Genomic DNA, 17,701 nt, shown 5'->3' with positions numbered 1-17,701 from the left:
GCAAAGTTGGACGTCACTCTCTTTTGTTGTTCTGTTTGTTCAATCTGGACAGCATAGTATCAGAAGGTGAGGCAAGGGCACTTTCTTGCCCAGTGGCTTACTTTTGCCACAAAGAAAGTAAACTCCATGTGGAGTTTCTTCAATGTCCCTCATCTTTTCTGAAGTAGATGGGTACTGCTAGGAGTAAACATGTCTTATCTCATATATATATATATATATATGTATATATATATATATATGATTATATATAGAGATATATGAGATATATATATGATATATGAGATATATATATATGATATATATAATCTTTTTTTTCTCCCCCAAGACAGGGTTTCTCTGTATTGCTTTGGAGGTTGTCCTGGAACTCACTCTGTAGACCAGGCTGGCCTCGAACTCACAGAGATCTGCCTGCCTCTGCCTCCCAAGTGCTGGGATTAAAAGCATGTACCACCAATTCCCAGCTTTATTAAAACATCTTAAGTGCCATATTCTGCAGATGTCTGAAATGTTTAAAGATGACCTATCTAAAATATATCTGTTTGACCTTGTAAACATATTTAATATAACTACAAATTCAATTGTAATAGATGACTAATTACTAACCTGCATTTTCTTACTATCCTATATAGTTGGTAATAACTATAATGTGTATTACATTGGACTAGAAATGTGTATTTCATTGTTAAATGAGCTGTATAGGTACCTGAATAAGGTTAGAAACATGTACAGTGCGTCTTAGCAAATTAATCACAAATTTGTATCAAATATACAAAATTTGTATAAAAAGTCCAATTCAATTCAATGTAAAATATTTAAAACTAGTAGCTGCTTTTTAAAAGTAGATTCAATAATCTACCTTTTAATCTCACCACATATGCACGAAGGCAGAAGCACAAACTGTGGGAGTTGGTTCTCTTCTTCTACTCTGTGGGTCGCAGGGATGAAACTCAGGTCAGGTTGTTCGGTGTGGCAGCAAGCACCTGTATTCACTGTGCTATCTCACTGCCTCAGGTAAGGTATTTAAATTTTTAAAAACATTTTGATATTTATTATTTTTATGTGTATTTGTGTTTTTCTGCATGTATGTCCATGCCTACAGAGCACTGAAGAAGACATAAGATCCTCTGGAACCGGAGTCAAAGATGGCTGTAAACTGTCTTGTGAGTGCTGGGAATTGAAAGTAGGTTCTTGGGAAGAGCACCATCTTTCCAGCCCTTGAGAAAGGTATTTAAATAGATGAATCTAGCACATGTCAACAACTGGTTCAAAGTGTATGAGACTAAGGAAAGAGGGCCTTACAGCTGAGTCACAGGGCTTCTGAGCAAACCAGAGGTAATGACAGGGACAGGATGCTGGTAGGACCAATGTGGAGGTAGAACACACCCTGAATATCTCAGAGAATAGGGACAAAGCTTGCAGACGGAATCCACAAAGCTGTCCTCTGACCTTCACAGGCGCACTGTGGTGCAGAATACCCCCCTACACACACAATAATACTAACAGGAAAAAATAAGAGTGTGACCAAGGAAACACCCACCCTGAGCTTCCACATGCACACACACACACAACAACTGTAAGCATACACACAAATGCATCACCCAACATACACAGTGCCATACACAAAATGTTAAATGCTGCTCGAGTCCACTGACATGAAACACCCAGAATAGACAAATTAGAGACAGAAAGCAGAGGTCATTGCCAAACATTAAAGGCAGGAGAAACGAAGTAATAGCATAATGGATATGCATTTTTCTTTTAGGGTAATCAAAATTTGGAGACTTTAAAAAAATGAAAATAAATAAGACAGAGTCCTGTTCTGGGGTACAGGGTGGTCTTGCCTGAATTCTGGGACAACCAGTGTGCCCCACCATTACTTGGCAGACTCAACTTTAAATTGCCTACTTTAGTAGTCAATGCAGCATGCTGTTGGTGCCACTCCTAAAGACCTTTAGGTTGGCTTGACTGATACCCTGACCTTCCTTTCCATGTAGAAAGCCAGGCCAGACTGCAATGGATTCACCTCTTACCAATCTCAAGCTTCCCAAGCATTGGAATTTTTCACCTGGAAAATGAGGTCCAGAGCATCCACTTTAATAGCACTGGCAGGATATCAATAAAGAAACACCTACAGTCATGGTCAGTAAAATGGACACCTGCCACATGACCTCTTTGTCCAATTAAAGTCTGCTTCTGTGTGTAGTAAAAACACCGATAATCACCCTAGAAAAAGGGCCCACTAAGCCTCAGCATTTTGACTTACTAGATGCATCACTCTGAAAACTATTTTCTAGACATACTAAACTTGACTTCAGAGGTATGAAGCAGATTCAGTGAGAATTTAAGTTCAAGTGTTTTACAGCCAAGTGGGCATCAAGAAGTTTGTTTTAGGGTTGGAGAGATGGCTCAGAGGCTAAGAGCATTGACTGCTCTTCCAGAGGTCCTGAGTTCAATTCCCAGCAACCACATGGTGGCTCACAACCATCCATTATGAGATCTGGTGCCCTCTTCTGGTGTGCAGATATACATGGAAACAGAATGTTGTATACATAATAAGTAAATAAAATCTTAAAAAAAAGAAAGAAAAAGAAGTTTGTTTTAGAGGTGCTTATGGTACAGAGGGAGAATACTTTGACATTAGAGCTCTGCAACTCAGAACTCAGGCCAGGCTATATTAGTCATGTGCAGTACATAGGGAAAGGAATCAGCTTAAAGTTTCACAGGATGTGTGGTGGTTTGAAAGAAAATGCCCCCCAAAGGGAGTGGCACTATTAGGAGGTGTGGACAGGTGTGGTCTTGTTGGAGGAAGTATGTCACTGTGGAGGCAGGTTTTGAGGTCTCATGTATGTTCAAGCCACGTCCAGTGAGACAGACCACTTCCTACTGCCTGTGAGTCAAGATGTAAAAACTCTCAGCTATTTCTCTAGCACCACATCTGCCTCCATGCTTCCTTGCTTCCTGCCCTAATAATTATGGACTAAACCTCTGAACTGCAAATAAGCCACTCCATTAAATATTTTCCTTTGTAAGAGTTGCCATGGTCATGGTATCTCTTAACAGCAATAGATACCCTAACTAACACAATCCTAAATTGATTAGCACAGAAACATGGGGCTATGGAGATAGTCTGGTGGTAGAGCTTGCTGTAAAGCCTGAAGACCAGTGTTGGTGGTTATGGCTGCAGTTACTCAGAAGGCAGAGATGGGATCTCTAGAACAAGTTGGCTAGTCAGTCTAGTCATTTCAGTCAATTTAGAGACCCTGCCTAATGAATAAGATGGAAAAAGTTTAAGGAAGATCTCCAACATTGCTCTGGCCTCCGTGTGCACCCATACACAGGTGAGAATGCATACACACAGGCACACTCACCTCACCACCACCTATAGAAACATGCTTACAGTAGTAAGTGGAAGGTGACATACACTAGTAAGCACTCCATGCCTACTGTAATAACCCTCACGAGAAGAGTACACAGTAAATGTTAGAGGTTGGTATTTCAGATCTGAAAATAGAGTAGAGCTAACTGCATCTAAGGACTAGAAACACACAGATTTAGACTCAGTTAATAAATAGTCCCTAGAAAAGTGTCAACCAAAAGAATAAAAGGCAGGGCCCAATGATCCAAGGGAGCAGGCAAAAAGTAAGCTTGCTAAGACCATGCACAAGCATAGGTAGAAGGCTCAGGCCTCTTTCTGTCCCATTGTGCAATAGAAACCAATCAACTCCCTGATTGAGGCACTGTATTTTTCAAGGGGAAAAGACTGAGAATGTAGTTCACTGGACCAGTGCTTGCCTAGCATGCAGGAGGCCTTGGGATCAACTCCCAGTAAGAAACAACCTTAGGTAGGCAGGCCTGGTAGGAGAACTCCTGCAATCCCAGCACTTGGCAGTGGAAACAGAAGGACTATTCCAAGTTTGAGGCCAGCCTGGACTAAAAAGATAGTTTAAAAAACAAAACAAAACAAAAAAACCTCCCAAGATAAGATAATGTGTTGAATACAAATTTTCTTTTTCAGATCTAATATTTTTTTTCAAAGTTCTGTCGATGAAGAGACTAGGGCGAGTAATTTAAATATATAGTGGGAGTTCTTGGGGGGGGTAAGATAACTCATGTAAACAAACTTGAACTCCAAAACAAGTTATTAGCTTAAAACATGGTAATGAGGGATAATAATGACAGACCAAGTGTGGTGGCACATGCATGCAATCCCAGCACTAGGAAGTTGAGGCAGAAGGACTGCTGTGAAGTCAAGGCTAACCTGGGATACAGAGAGCCCCTGCCTCAAAAGAAATAGCAAATAAAATTCTTCTTAAAAGCCTCACTTGGGCCAGCAAGAGGGCTTGGCAGGGAAAGGGCTTGCTGAGCAGCCTGATGCTGAGTTCAATCCCTGGAACCCACATAAAGGTGGAAGGAGAGAAACAACCCCACAAAGCTGCCTTCTGACCTCCACTCCCACCCACACCCACCAAGTGTGCACACAATAATAAAAATTTCTTTTTGAAAAGTCATTTTGGCAATCCTCAACATCAGGCACCAGCAGCTGCTGATTAGGTAAAACTACGAACTGCCTACAAACTGCTGCTCCTAGGTCAGGCTCTCTGCAAGCCACTAGCCAAACAGCTCTGGGCTTGCTGGAGCTCAGACCCACCCACATGGCTACCTCATGATCGGAGTTTACAGAAGCTGCTCTTGCCATCTCTATCCTTGTTTAGAATCTAGCCTGCCTGTTTCCCTCACCTGTATTTCCCAACATTTTCACATTCTTAATCATACTGCCATGGGGGGGGGGGGGGAGGCTTGGTTTTTTGAAACAGGGTCTCATTTTGTCAATCAAATTCACAGCAATCCTCCTGCATCAGCAAAACTTTCAGAAGAGTTTTCAGTGTTGGTATTACTTATTTCTAAAACTCCCCCAACTTTCTCTAAGAATGTGGCAAGAGCCACAGTACTTCTCTGTGTGACCCAGGAAAGTGGCATGATGACAGGAAGTGGGCAGACTAAGCCTAGAAAGAATAAGGGTGTAAGAAGACTGTGCAGAGGCACGAGTGTTCCGAGTCTGTGTCGGCAGAGTTAAGGCAGACAGAGACCTGGCTAGGAAGAGAATGGGGAGAGGAGGAATGGCCACATGATCTAGTTCTATGCTGGTTGTGTTCTAAGGCTGATAAAAGAACACAATAAAATCATGAAGTTCTATTGATTTGAAAATAAAAAACAACAACAACAGGTGCATCTGGAAACAGATGACGAAGACTATACCTGCATGAGGGCAGCAGACAAGGCTGCTGACATGCTGTCTGGAGGGTTTGTTGTGGCTGCTGTTCTCAGAGTTAAGGGTTCCTATGCACAGCAGAATGGGACTTCTTAAACTTCTAAAAGTTTAATGTATAAATGAGTCCCCTAGGGATGGAATCAAAAGGCAAAATTTGGGCTAAGTACGTAGCTCAGAAGGTAGAGTGGTGGTCTTGCATGAAGCCTTGGATTTGATCTCTAGCACTATATAAACCAGATTCGGTAGCCCATCACTTGGGAGAGGAAGCAGGAGGATTACTGTGAGTTTGAGGGCAGCCTGGGATAAGAATGAACCCCTTTCTAAATAAAACAAAACACAGCTTTGATTTAGCAGGTCTAAGATGGAGGTCCAGGTGCCAGTTCTGACCTGCAACACACCTGATTCCACTGTATCAATAATACTCCATCCTGGTGTTCTGACCTATCAACAAAGGCCACTGGACAAAGCTGGGCAGAAATGAACAGACAACACCTGGAAAGCAGGACTAGCCAGTTCACACACCCAACTTCTACATGTTTAAATTCCTAGTGAGCAGAAGCTACTGATCCTGGGGTAAGGGGAAGACAGGAAAGGTTTGTGGGGGGTCATCCAGGGCAAATGGCTAAGGTGCCTATTTAACATATCAAAGCTGGATCTGGCCACCAGGTTCTCCCAGCATCTAAGTCTTTACCTGTCACAGGCTTGCATAACCCCCCCACCCTCTCTCTAACCTGAACTCTCCAGTCCAGGGGCTGGGCTCCCCTTCCCCCAGAAGCTCTTCTCTGTATAATCCAGACATTTTGGTTACCCTTCCCTTTTGGACCTTTGTCCTGGCTGCAGCGCCTGGTTCCCTTCTCTCCCCTCTCCCCCACGGCCCTTCTCAGTCTGATCATGTCCACTCTGGACTCTTCTAGATATCCCTGCCTCTATGCTTTCCCAAATATATTTATAATAAACGTTCTCCTTCACCATATCTAAGAGCAGTCATGCCCTTTTCTTTCCTTTTTATTTTTTTCATTCAGAGGTTGAGCTAAAAAGGTAGACATTGCTTAGACTAGGGTTTCTATGCTATTCACATATAACAGGCCACTCTTTTGGGGCCTAAACTGTACCAGGTAAGATACTGTACCCAGTACACTCCAGCAGCACCCTTCCCTACAGTCACAGTCAAAAAACATCTCCAGGGGCTGGAGAGATGGCTCAGAAGAGGTTAAGAGCACTGGCTACTCTTGCAGAGCAACAAGTTTGGTTCCCAGCACCCACAATGCAGCTTACAACTGTCTACAACTCCAGTTCCAGAGGATCTGATGCCCTCTTCCAGCTTCTGTGGACATTCCATGCACATGGAACACAGACATCAATATAGGCAAACACCCATGTACATAAAATAAAAATAAACTCATTAAAAAGAAAACCCTCAGACGGGCATTGGTGGTGAATGCCTTTAATCCCAGCACTCGGGAGGCAGAGGCAGGCGGATCTCTGTGAGTTCCAGGCCAGCCTGGTCTCCAGAGCGAGTGCCAGGATAGGCTCCAAAGCTACACAGAGAAACCCTGTCTCAAAAAGCCAAAACATAAAAAAAAAAAAGAAAACCCTGGAGTGCACACTATCCTTGGTGAGACCCACTAGTGAAGGTTTACCTCTAACAAACAAGGGGGATGAAAGAAAGTATAATCTTCCATGGAAATAAGAGATGCTGAGGAATGGAATGAACAAAACATCAGACAGCTCTTAGACATCAGCAAGCTCTGAGGATTAGAAAAAACTAAATACTGAAACCTGGGATTGGTGAAATCACCAACAACACCTGCTGCAAAGCCTGCCCACCCTAGCCCATTCCCTAGCACCCACACTGGAAGGAGAGAACCAACTCCTCCAAGTTGTCTTCTGACCTCCATGTGTGTACCCATGCCCCTCTCTGACCTCCCCCCATAAAATAATGTAAAAAATATTAATCTTTAAAAAGTTTAAACCACTAGAAGAGTTTTAGAAAAGACTTTAAGAGAATAAGGGGATCCAAGTGTGGTGCACACCTATAATCCAAGTACTTAGGAGGTAGAGGCAAGAGGATCAGGAGTTCAAAGTCATCCTCAACTTCATGGTAAGATCAAAGGCAGGCCTATGAGAGCCTATCTCAATAAAGAAAAGCAACAACAAACAAACAAACAAACCAAAAAACCAAAACCAAACAAACAGCAAGTAGAAAGAAAGAAAGAAAGAAAGAAAGAAAGAAAGAAAGAAAGGAAGGAAGGAAGGAAGGAAGGAAGGAAGAGGGGGAGGGGAGAGAGAGGGAAGGAAAACAAAGCCATGGGGCAGATCTGAGTGTGGTGAGGCACACCCACAGTACTAGTGTATCTGGGAGGCAGCGGTAGGCAGATTACCAAGGTTCAAACTATATACCAAGAAACTCTCTCAAAATAAACCAAAACAACAAAAGCCAAGAGAGGGAGGGAAAAAAAAAAAAAAACAGAATGAGAATAGAGACAGAGCTCGGGTAAAAGGCTTGCCTAGCTGGAGGCCCCAGGTGTGATCCCCAGCATCACAAACACACAAATAAAAAAAGATATTAAAGATATTCACTGTGAGTCAAGCATAGTGGCACATTCCTGTAATACCAGCATTTGGGAGACAGATACAAGCAGATCTCTGTAAGTTCAAGGCCACTCTGGCTTACATAGTAAGTCACAGGCCAACCACGGCTACTATGATACTACCTCAAACAAAACAAACAAAAGCCCCAGTTTGGAGTAAAGCTGCCCTGACAGAAAATGTTCTATTGCTGGAAAGTAAAGACAGAAGATAATTCTAATTGTTCCAAGTTCAAAACTGCCCTGGGCTATATGGAAAGACCAAACAACAACAAAAGCCATCAAGAATAAGAATATAAAAAGAGGCTAGATGTGATGGCATATGCCTTTAATCTCAGCTTGAGAAGGCAGGTGAAGACAGACCAGCCTGGTCTATAACAAATTCAAGGCCAGCCAGGGATATACAGTTAGACCCTATGCCCTCTCTCAAAAAAGAAAAGGGTTAGAAGAAGGAACATGATGGTACAACTGAGATACCAGTAATTCAGAAGAGGAGGCAGGAAAATAATTCAGTTCCATCCAGCTTGGGCTAAAAACGGAGGTGAGAGCCAGAGAGCTGGCTTTGAAATTAAGAGCACTTACTGCTCTTATAGTGTCTGTATTCAGTTCCCAGCCTTTACAACCACCTCTAACTCCAGACCCAGGAGATCTGGTGCCCTCTTCTGGCCTCTGCACACACATGCTACACATAAACACATGCAGGAACACACACATACACATAAATAAAAGTAAACAAGTAAAAATTTTTAAAAGGGTATGTGAGATGGCTCAGTGGTAAAAACCTGAGGGCCTGAGTTTGATTACCAAGAACCCATATAAAAGCTATATACACAACAGGAATACCTGTCATCCCAGCATTCCTACCTACAGAAGGATGGGAGATAAAGAATCCTTCCAAGTGCAGGGCCAGCTAGCCTGCCATATGCAGGGGAAACAGAAGACAGATCCTGTCTCAAACCAGGTGGAAAGTGAGGATTAACAAGCCAAGGCAAGGGCTGGAGGAGGCTGGAACTTTGAGCTGGGTATGATGGCACAAGTTTATAATCCCAGAACTAAGGAGGACAAGAGGATAGTTTGAGTTATATGGCAGCTGGGGCTATGGGGGGGGGGGGGAGGGAGGAAAGGGGGTGCAGAGAGAGAGAGAGAGATAGAATGTGTGTGTGCGTGTGTGTGTGTGTGTGTGTGTGTGTGTGTGTGTGTGTGTTAGCTATCACTTGTGTTAGCATCATTGTAAACTTTGATTACAAGACACTGTGGCACAAGCCTATAATCCTAGCAGTTAGAAAACAAGACACAGCAGCATCAAGAGTTCAAGGTCATCCTCCCTTACAAAACTGGAGGTCAATCAGGGCTACAAGAAAACCAATCTCAAAAACACATTTTAAAAAAAGTCATTTTGATGAAACAGAACACACAGCGCCCACCTGATAAAAGCTTATCTGTTAATGTGCTCAAGATACTGCACTTTCTGTGTGAGCAATAATAACTGTGGCTGAAAGAGCAGGAGACTAGTGGAGCCAGGTTACCCCTTTCTAACACTCCAAAAAGCACAACATAAGTGAAGCTGAGTTCAGTGGCTCATCTCTCTAACCCCAGCACCTGGGAGTCAGTTCCGGGACAGCCTTGGTCTCAACAACAAAAAAAAAAAAAAAAAAAAAAAAAAAAAACACAAAGACACCACCAAGTAAAGGAAAATAAGAAGTCAGTAAATCAAGAGACAGCTATCGAAACAAGGCATACAGCTCAGTGGTGAAGTGATGGCCTAGAATGCACAAGGCCCTGGGTTCCAAGTGAGAGAGAAGGGGAGGGGAATGTGTAGTGTGAATCCTTAGTGCTGCTGCCAAGGGCGACAGGTTCCTAAGAAGCAAACTGACATCAAGCTGCTTATCCTACCCTAACAGTAAACTTTCCTGCTGGTTTTTATCTAAGTTAAGAACTGATTAAAACACAGGAAGCTGTCCTTAACTCACCAGTCTTGGGGATTTAGAGATACCACAAAGTGTCCACTCAGATTCCAGAGCATGTTTGCAGAGAGCTGTATTTTTCACTCACTAAAATCGTGGAGAGCTAGCCTATACATAGTTCTGTCTGTCCTTTGTACAGATGACCAACTGGGGAAGGGAGGGAAAGCATGCTAAGTTTTAAATAGCTCCAGAGTGTCGGGGGAGGATAGCTCCTCTCAACTACATTAAACATCTTCAAGGGAAGGCAGAATGCCTCTGTGAATTCAAAAGAAAATAATCCATCCTACATAGAACTTACCAAGAGGAAGAAGTTATTAATACTCTCCTGAAATGTGAAAGTTATTCTCCACATATTAAGTTCCCTCAACCCAGCCTGTGCCTTCAAGCATTTTATCCTAGCCTGACCAAAAAGGGCAACAATTATCAAACATTCAAAACTTATCATCTGTCAGTCTGGGGCAAAATCTCTGGGAATACCAGTAAATGTCATCACTCTGAAGGTGGCCAGGAATCAGGCTACTGCAGCCAGTCAGAGTCTGGGAGTGCCAAGCCTTCCCAAAATAGCTATGACTATCCACAATGCTCATCAAACACCTCACATACAAACCCTCAAATAGGGAGTGCTGAAATAGGGGTCACTAGTCAGACTGTGGCAGAGGTAAATGAAGATGTCACTGATTAAAAGCCACGTGGTCTTAAATGACAGAGCCCAGAACAAATTTAAATATGACTTGCTCTCCCTTAAAATAGTATCAATATGACTGTCTCAAAACCAAATCTCACCACCTGTTTTTAAGTCACTGTCCCCAAAACAAGTAGATTTAATCTCTGAAAAAGACAAAAAACAGAAAAATATGGACCCCAGTAGCCAAAGACATTTATGTCTAACAATGCAATTTTATTACAATCACAGAGAAGCCATCCACCTACTTTAGTTTCCTAGCCCAAGTCCTAGAGATATCTTTTTTTCTGCATGAATTTTAAAGAGCCTGCTGTTTTAAACTCCTAGTCTAGGAATGTAGTACTTGCCCAGGAATGATAGGCCCCAGGCTTGATCCCCATCCCGTCAAATTAATCATATTAAAATTAAGAAGACATATTTATTAAGCAGTAACAGACTTTCGTATTCTAAATATTTTGTGAATTTTCTAGCTTGAAAGCACGGTATTTGAACACTTGGTACAGATTTTCCATTCTGTCTTTTAAAAAGTGCAGTTCCTGAGGGGTGAGGATGTAGTGTTACTTTGTAACACAAGATGACAGTCTCAAATTGCCCACCTCCCTTGTTTCTGCAAGAGACATGATTAGCCTTTTAATGTTCTCCAAACCAGTTTTTTGAACCTCACCATCTTAGTCCAAAGACCCTTGTAATGTTTTTCAGCCTTCTTAAATATTAGGAACCCAATCGGTGTGCCTTTTTATTCATTGTGCTGTTTGTTCTTCTCCCCTCCTTCAAGATCTACAGTGATCAATGAAATAATTGGGGAAGCTGATGTTTTTTACGAAAGAAAGGGGAGAAACGAATGAAAAGCGGGGCGAGAAGAGGGAGGAGTGGGGCTCCAGGTCTTTTTTGCACTTTGTTGATAAACGCCGTCTTTTAGTGAGATAACTTGAGTCTGCTTAAGCCTCTGGGAAGCCACTGCCATGAAACTGATTTGAGAGTCAGAACAAGGCATCGCGGCCGAGCTTTCCCGAAGTTTGTAGATGCTAGGTCGGGCCGGGTGCACACTTCGGGGTGACCCCGATGCCCACGATCTCACGTGCAACCCCTCCCGGTAAGGTTCCCAGCACCGAGTCCCACACCGGGCCCCGCTCAGAACCTGGGCTGGCCCATATACCCAGGCAGCCTCACACCGGCGCGCGACCCCAGCCTCGTAAGCCCCCGGCGGCCCGGGCGTGCTCCTGCCCTCAGCCCGCAGGCCCCGGCCTCCGCCGGCCCGCGCCCGCTTGGCCCGCCGCGCCCCTCTCGGCCGAAGCTCGGGCCCCTCTACCCTCACCCGCCGCTCACCGAGCCATGGCCATCCGTCGCCCCTGCCGCGTCGTCCTGCTGTAGCTCCGCAGTCATGGCCGTGGCGCCCCTCTGCGCGTAGCCCCACTCTCGTTGTCGTCGTCGTCGTCGTCGTCGCCGCCGCGGCCGCCACCGCCGCCCCCGAAGCCCGGGGAGCACCGGGAGGCGCCGCCCACACGTCCCGCCCCGCCCGCGGCGCGCGCTGGAGGCCCCGCCCACGCCAGTCGGCGCCCAACACTCCCCAACCCGCAGCACGCGGGCAGAGGCTCCGCCCACGGCGCGCTCAGAAGGCTCCACCCACCCCCGCCCTCTGGCTCCCACCCCTCCTGCAGCTTGCTGCGGTGGCCCCACCCACACGCTCTACCCTCACACCCGAGGTCCCACTGAGGCCCCGCCCACACACTCTGGTCACGCCCGCAGCGTGCGCCAAAGGCCTCACCCACATACCCGCCCCCTCCTCCCCCCGGCTTGCGTGAGCCCAGGGCGGAGCTTCTCCGAGTGTTTCGGCCCACGTGACCGCAGCCGGGCATTGACTAGCGGGTCAGCGTCGCGTCGCCGGCGGTTGCCATTTCCGCATTTGGTGCCCAGGAAGTGGGCGGCGAGGCTTCTGGGTCTCCAAGACTCCTTTCTCCATATTGCGTTGTCTGAGCTTTGCGTCTGCGCTAGGCCCAGCCCCAGGTCCCCATAGGCCCAGTGAGGCTGCTTGGGTTCCATGTGCTGACAAATTTTTCAACCAGGCCTTCTTAGTCATTTCCAGGTCCGGGGCCGTGAAGAGAGACCTAGGCTGTCTGCAGTGATTTCTGTAAAGACAGCCGAGCGAGCCAGAACGCTCACAGAGCTCAGCATGGTGTCCTTTAATCCTAAACAGTTGCCAAATTTACCATTTTCAGGCCATGTATGTGTAAGCAATGTTGAGCACTAAGCCACATCCCACTCTCTTAAGGTTTGTGAGGAGCATTTTATTGCTGGTGGTTTAGGTTTGGAATTTTGAGACAGGGTCTCACGTAGCTAATACTATCCTCGGTAGTAGCCAAGGGTTGGCCTTGAACTCTTGATCCTTTGTCTTTACCCGGTCGTGTATGATGGTAGGTCTTTACTGTCATGCTCAACAATGTTTTACTTTGAGACAGTCTCATCAAACGCTGGCTTTGAACGTTCTATGCTTCTGCCTTAGCCTCCTGTGTGGCTGAGAATTGGGACCTGTGTTTACCAGGTCCATCTTTGTCAGGATTCTCTGAGGAACAGAACCATTAGACTTTATAACATTATAAAGAGATTGGCTGGGTGGACTTACACAATCAAAGATGGGATGCTTCCAGTGTCTGCACACATTGGAGAACCAAATCACAAAGCAGTAGGTGTCAGTACAAGACGCTGACCTGGCACTTGTAAACCATCTACTATGGGTGCTGGGACTCAAACCAAGGGCCTCTGCAAGAGCAGTATATGCTTTTAAGCACTGAGCCACCTCTCCAGCCCCCAGAAGAGCCATTTTCTTTGGTGGTATAGCCACAGTTATCTTGTTTGTGGGCCTTAAAGTAACCTCTTACTCTGGTCAGTGCAAGCAGCCCTGACAAAGCTCAGCAGGTCACTGTTGTGCAGCAATTTCCTCCAAAATAAAAGCTACTTGTGTGTGTGTGTGGGGGGGTGTTAGCTCCTTAAGTTGATGAAGTAAACAACTCCAAGGCTTCAGATAGCTTCAAAAGCTACCTGAAACTGGCCAGATTTGATAGCTTCCTCCTTCCCCAAGCTTATATAAACAATAAGAATGGCTAAGAGATGCTCTCAGATAAGCTGAGCTGCCTAAAAGAGGCTCAGACCAGCCAAGCTGCCTGGAAGGAGAGCACTCCAACTGTCAAGCTGCGGGCAAGGTGTGCAAGGTGTGCCATGCACTTCAGGTTTTCTGCTTTGTGGGACGGGACGCTGTCACCCATGCTGCCTGCCGTGGGCTTTATGAGTTATTTCTGCTCCTGTTAGTGCCCCTTACCCACACTCCTGTAAGTAAGCCCAATAAAACTCATTGGTTTGCCCAGCTGGACTTTGGTGTTCATGTCACTAGTTCTCTATCTGGCATGAGGAGGTGTTTGTTCACATCTCCCTAGGAATAGTGTCACACAATTATCGCTGAAAGGATGATAAGACGCAAAGTGAAATTTAAAAGAACAAATTATAAAAAAAAAAACAAATACAACAACAAAAAGTATAAGACATGAAATTAGGAGGAGGCTCGTTGTAAAGAAGGGGCTTAGTGGGAGTGGGATAAGACAGGGTAACTGTGTGGTCAAAACACACAGTGTGCATGTACCATTGTCTTAGAACTGGGGGAGACTGAACATAATGGCCCATGCTTTTAATCCCAGCACTCAGGAGACAAACGCAAGTAAGTGGATCTCTATGAGTTCAAGGCCAGCCTGGTCTACATAGTGAGTTCCAGAACAGCCAGAGCTATCTCAAAATCCAGAGTTGTGAGGTTGAAACTGAAAGAGGGCTGATTATGGTGGTGCATACCTGTAATCCTAGCACTTGGGAGACTGAGGCAAGAGAATTGAGAGGAGACAGATACTAACTATATAGTGAGTCCAAGGCGAGCCTGGGATATATAAACAGAAGCCTATCTCAGCAAAGAATGAACAAAGGGCAACAAAGATTTGCACTGGAGTTCAAAGCAGGGCCTCTATGAACAGAGTTTTTATTAAGATAATATGTCATTTTGTTTCTTAGACTGGCCTTCAACTCTTGATCCTACTGTTGCAGCCTCCCAGTGCTGAGATTACAGGCCTGTGCTATCAGGCCTGGCAGAAACAGGCTTTTATTGGAGAAAAATATGTTCAAAAATGATGGCAGAGGACAGGGGTGAGGGTGGGGGTAGGGGTGGAGGGATGGCTCAGTTATGTAGAGACTCTTGCTGCCAAGCCTGAGGACATGAGTTAGAGTCTGGAGACTCTCACAATGGAAGGAGAGAACTTACCCCTGCAAGCTGTCCTCTGAGTGCCACTCACTTCCCATTGCACACAGCACATAATCCCACAAACATCCACAAAAATGAAGAAATGTAATAATAATTAAAATTCTCTGTGTGTCTCCCTTTCTCACACACACAAATGCAAGAGTCCGAGTGTTCGCGCGTGCGCGCGCGCACACACATACACACACACACACACACCACACGCAGACAGGAAAGCCTCTGGGTGAGAGTTTACAATTATAATGAGCAAAGTTTATCCTAGGACTCATAAAAAGGAGTAAATCCAAATGAACCAGCTATTTCTAGTTGGCTCCTTGTTTCTCAGGAGGCCGTTATCTGAAATAACAATGAACAATTTTGAAGGCTCCATAATCAGTCCTTTATAGGACCTTCCCTCTCCCCAGACCCTACCTCTGAAGCATGGGTGTTTACATCTAAAAGTATCTGCCTAGAGGCTAAAAAGGCTCCAGAGATCAATCAACCACAGTGTTGAAAAGGAAATCAAAACAGAAGCTAAAGTTCTACAAAGGGTGTGTGCCCATTTTGTAGCTTTACTCAAATCAGCAGGCCACAGTCACAGTATGACTGGTGGCTGGAGCTCTAACAGAAAAGCATCCAGGCCTCTGGCTTTAGGAACCATGACCAGATACACAAAAGTGAGGAATGGAATGTAAGCCAATACGAAAGACAGAAAACCAAAAACCAGACGCTAGTAGACTATTGAAGGGACCAGCTTCCCTTTCGGCAGCCATAACAGCCGAACACGTGTTTGCCATAACCTTGCCTTGGTCACTTAGAGGTCAGATGCCTGCCCATGGCAAGGAACCAATCAGAAGTTAGCTGGTGGCGCTATGCTTTACGACCCTGGGTGTGCTTTACGGACAAGTGCACAACAATGACGCACAAAGCGTAGCAACTACACTGGGAGGGCCTATGGGTCATAACAACCAATTGACCAATCAACACAGGGCAAGCCCTCCAAGCCTGGAGGCACACCAATCGTGAGCCTGTGCGTACGCTGTCCTATAAGATCTCTCAGGAGGCCCTAGGAGCTGTCTTTTGCTAGCCATCCGCCATGGTGGGTGGGTGAAAGACCCGAGCTAACATGGGGTTACCTCGTTAAATTACAATAAAACCTCGTGCAGTTTGCATCAAGCTCTCGAATCCGCCTGGTGATTGGGGTGACTGCAGTCATGGCCTGGAACCCCGGATACTTAAGTTTTCTGGGGGTCTAACACTATGAGAAGAATGGCTGGCCATGGTGCCATCATCCTGAATCCTAGCACTTCAGGAAGAAGAGGCATGAGGATGTCTGCAAGTTTGAAGCTGGTATGGGGTGGGCTACATAAAGTACTGGGTCATCCTGAACTGTACTAAGACCCTGTTTCAAAAAAAGAAAGGAAAAGGAAAAGAGTACATATATGAGTCCCAATAACTACTAAATTAAAAAAGTAAAGCCTACAATTAAAAAGCTAGTAGGTAATGAAGATAGAAAAATAAATCAGAGGCAGGAGTTTAGGGATATAGCTCCCTTAGAGGGCTGGTCTAGCAGGTAAGAGGTCCTAGGCTTGATTCTTAGCATGATGTAAACAGTGCAGAGATACAATGTACCTCAGTTGGCTGGAATGCTTGCTTGGTATATAGGATGCCCTGGGTTCAAATTCTAGCACCTCCTAAAACTGGGCATGATGGTGTGCTGTGCCTGTATCCAGCACTGAGGAGGTGGAGGGAGGAAGATCAGAAGTTCAAGGTTATCCTAAGCTATGTACTGAGTTTGATATCAGCCCATCTAAAAGTAAAATCAAAGCAAAAAAGGAAGAAGAAACAAAAGCAATAAGAAGCAAGCGGGAGGCAGGCAGTGGTGGTGTGCACCTTTAATTCCAGCACTCGAGAAGCAGAGGCAATCAGACCTCTGTGAGTTTGAGGCCAGTCTTGTTAGCTGGTCTACAGAGCGAGATCAGGATAGACAGGGCGACACACAGAAACCCTGTCTCAAAAAAAAAAAAAAAAAAAAAGCAAACCCAAAAGCAGATAATAAGATGAGAGATCTAAATCTGCTAATGTCAATAATTACTTTAAATATTAATGACTCAAACATTCTGATTAAAAGAAAGAGCTTGACAAATTGGCATTTAAAAAGCAAGTACTTACAACAGCTTTTTGCTGTATGTATATGTATTGTGTGTATGTGTGCATATGTATGTATGTGCATTCCTGATGGTGGCAGCAGGAAGACTCCAGGGACTCACTGGCTGGCCAGCCTATAGAAGTTAGTGAGCCTCAGATTCAGTGAGAGAGCCTGACTAAAAACAAGAAAAAAGAAGAAAAGAAAAGAAAAAGTCAAGAGTGAATGACCTGATGTTGATCTCTGGCTTCCACACATGTGAATATGAATATTTGCACACATACAAACAAACACACACTTGCACCTGCATGCCTGAACACATGCACATACACAGACATGAAATGACCAGGGTTTACCTTGACTGCCTCTGAAGTCATGGACTAGTATGTGTTTGAAAACTCCATGGTGACTGTTATATGTGGCCACATCTACAAAAACAAGAAGCTCAAACAAAAGCAAACAGACTCACTCGTATATGGCCAGGACTAATTTGCATCCAATGATTAACTTCTCTTTTAATGCATATGAAAATCTTATTTGGGAATGTCTGCTTCTGTTTTATGTTCTCACTGTACCTTCCCAGCCTTAGTGAACTGGAACTCTGAAACAGTGGCCTACAATAAAAAGGATGTCATCAGGTCAGGCACCACGTGCCTCTGGTAAAATTTACAGAAAAATCATCAAAGCTGTTAGGGAGGAGAAGAACATCCTCTAGTAGGGGTAGTATTGATTTGCAAATAGTTAAATGCATTTCTGTAAGATCGAGCTCTGAAAAAGCTAAT

The 17,701-nt window shown here is 44.8% G+C and overlaps 1 protein-coding gene across 7 annotated transcripts in view; it reads right to left on the bottom strand.

Annotated features, from left to right (window-relative positions):
- The window catches only part of Usp28 (ubiquitin specific peptidase 28), a 62,432-nt gene extending 50,432 nt beyond the window's left edge, over positions 1–12,000 (bottom strand). For 3 of the 7 annotated variants that reach the window (XM_027412094.2, XM_027412095.2, XM_027412101.2), the window contains exon 1: positions 11,830–12,000. In XM_027412094.2, the coding sequence (XP_027267895.1) occupies positions 11,830–11,886 (57 nt within the window). In that variant the 5' untranslated portion in view covers positions 11,887–12,000. The remainder of the gene's footprint in view (positions 1–11,829) is intronic. The other 4 variants (XM_027412099.2, XM_027412102.2, XM_027412098.2 and 1 more) reach the window with 3 other exon arrangements.
- Between the last annotated feature and the right edge of the window lie 5,701 nt (positions 12,001–17,701).

This window comes from Cricetulus griseus, chromosome 4 (assembly GCF_003668045.3).
Source record: "Cricetulus griseus strain 17A/GY chromosome 4, alternate assembly CriGri-PICRH-1.0, whole genome shotgun sequence".
Lineage (NCBI taxonomy): Eukaryota > Metazoa > Chordata > Mammalia > Rodentia > Cricetidae > Cricetulus > Cricetulus griseus.
The sequence above is the reverse complement of the archived record's forward strand: the minus strand, read 5'-3'. Positions and strand labels throughout refer to the sequence as shown.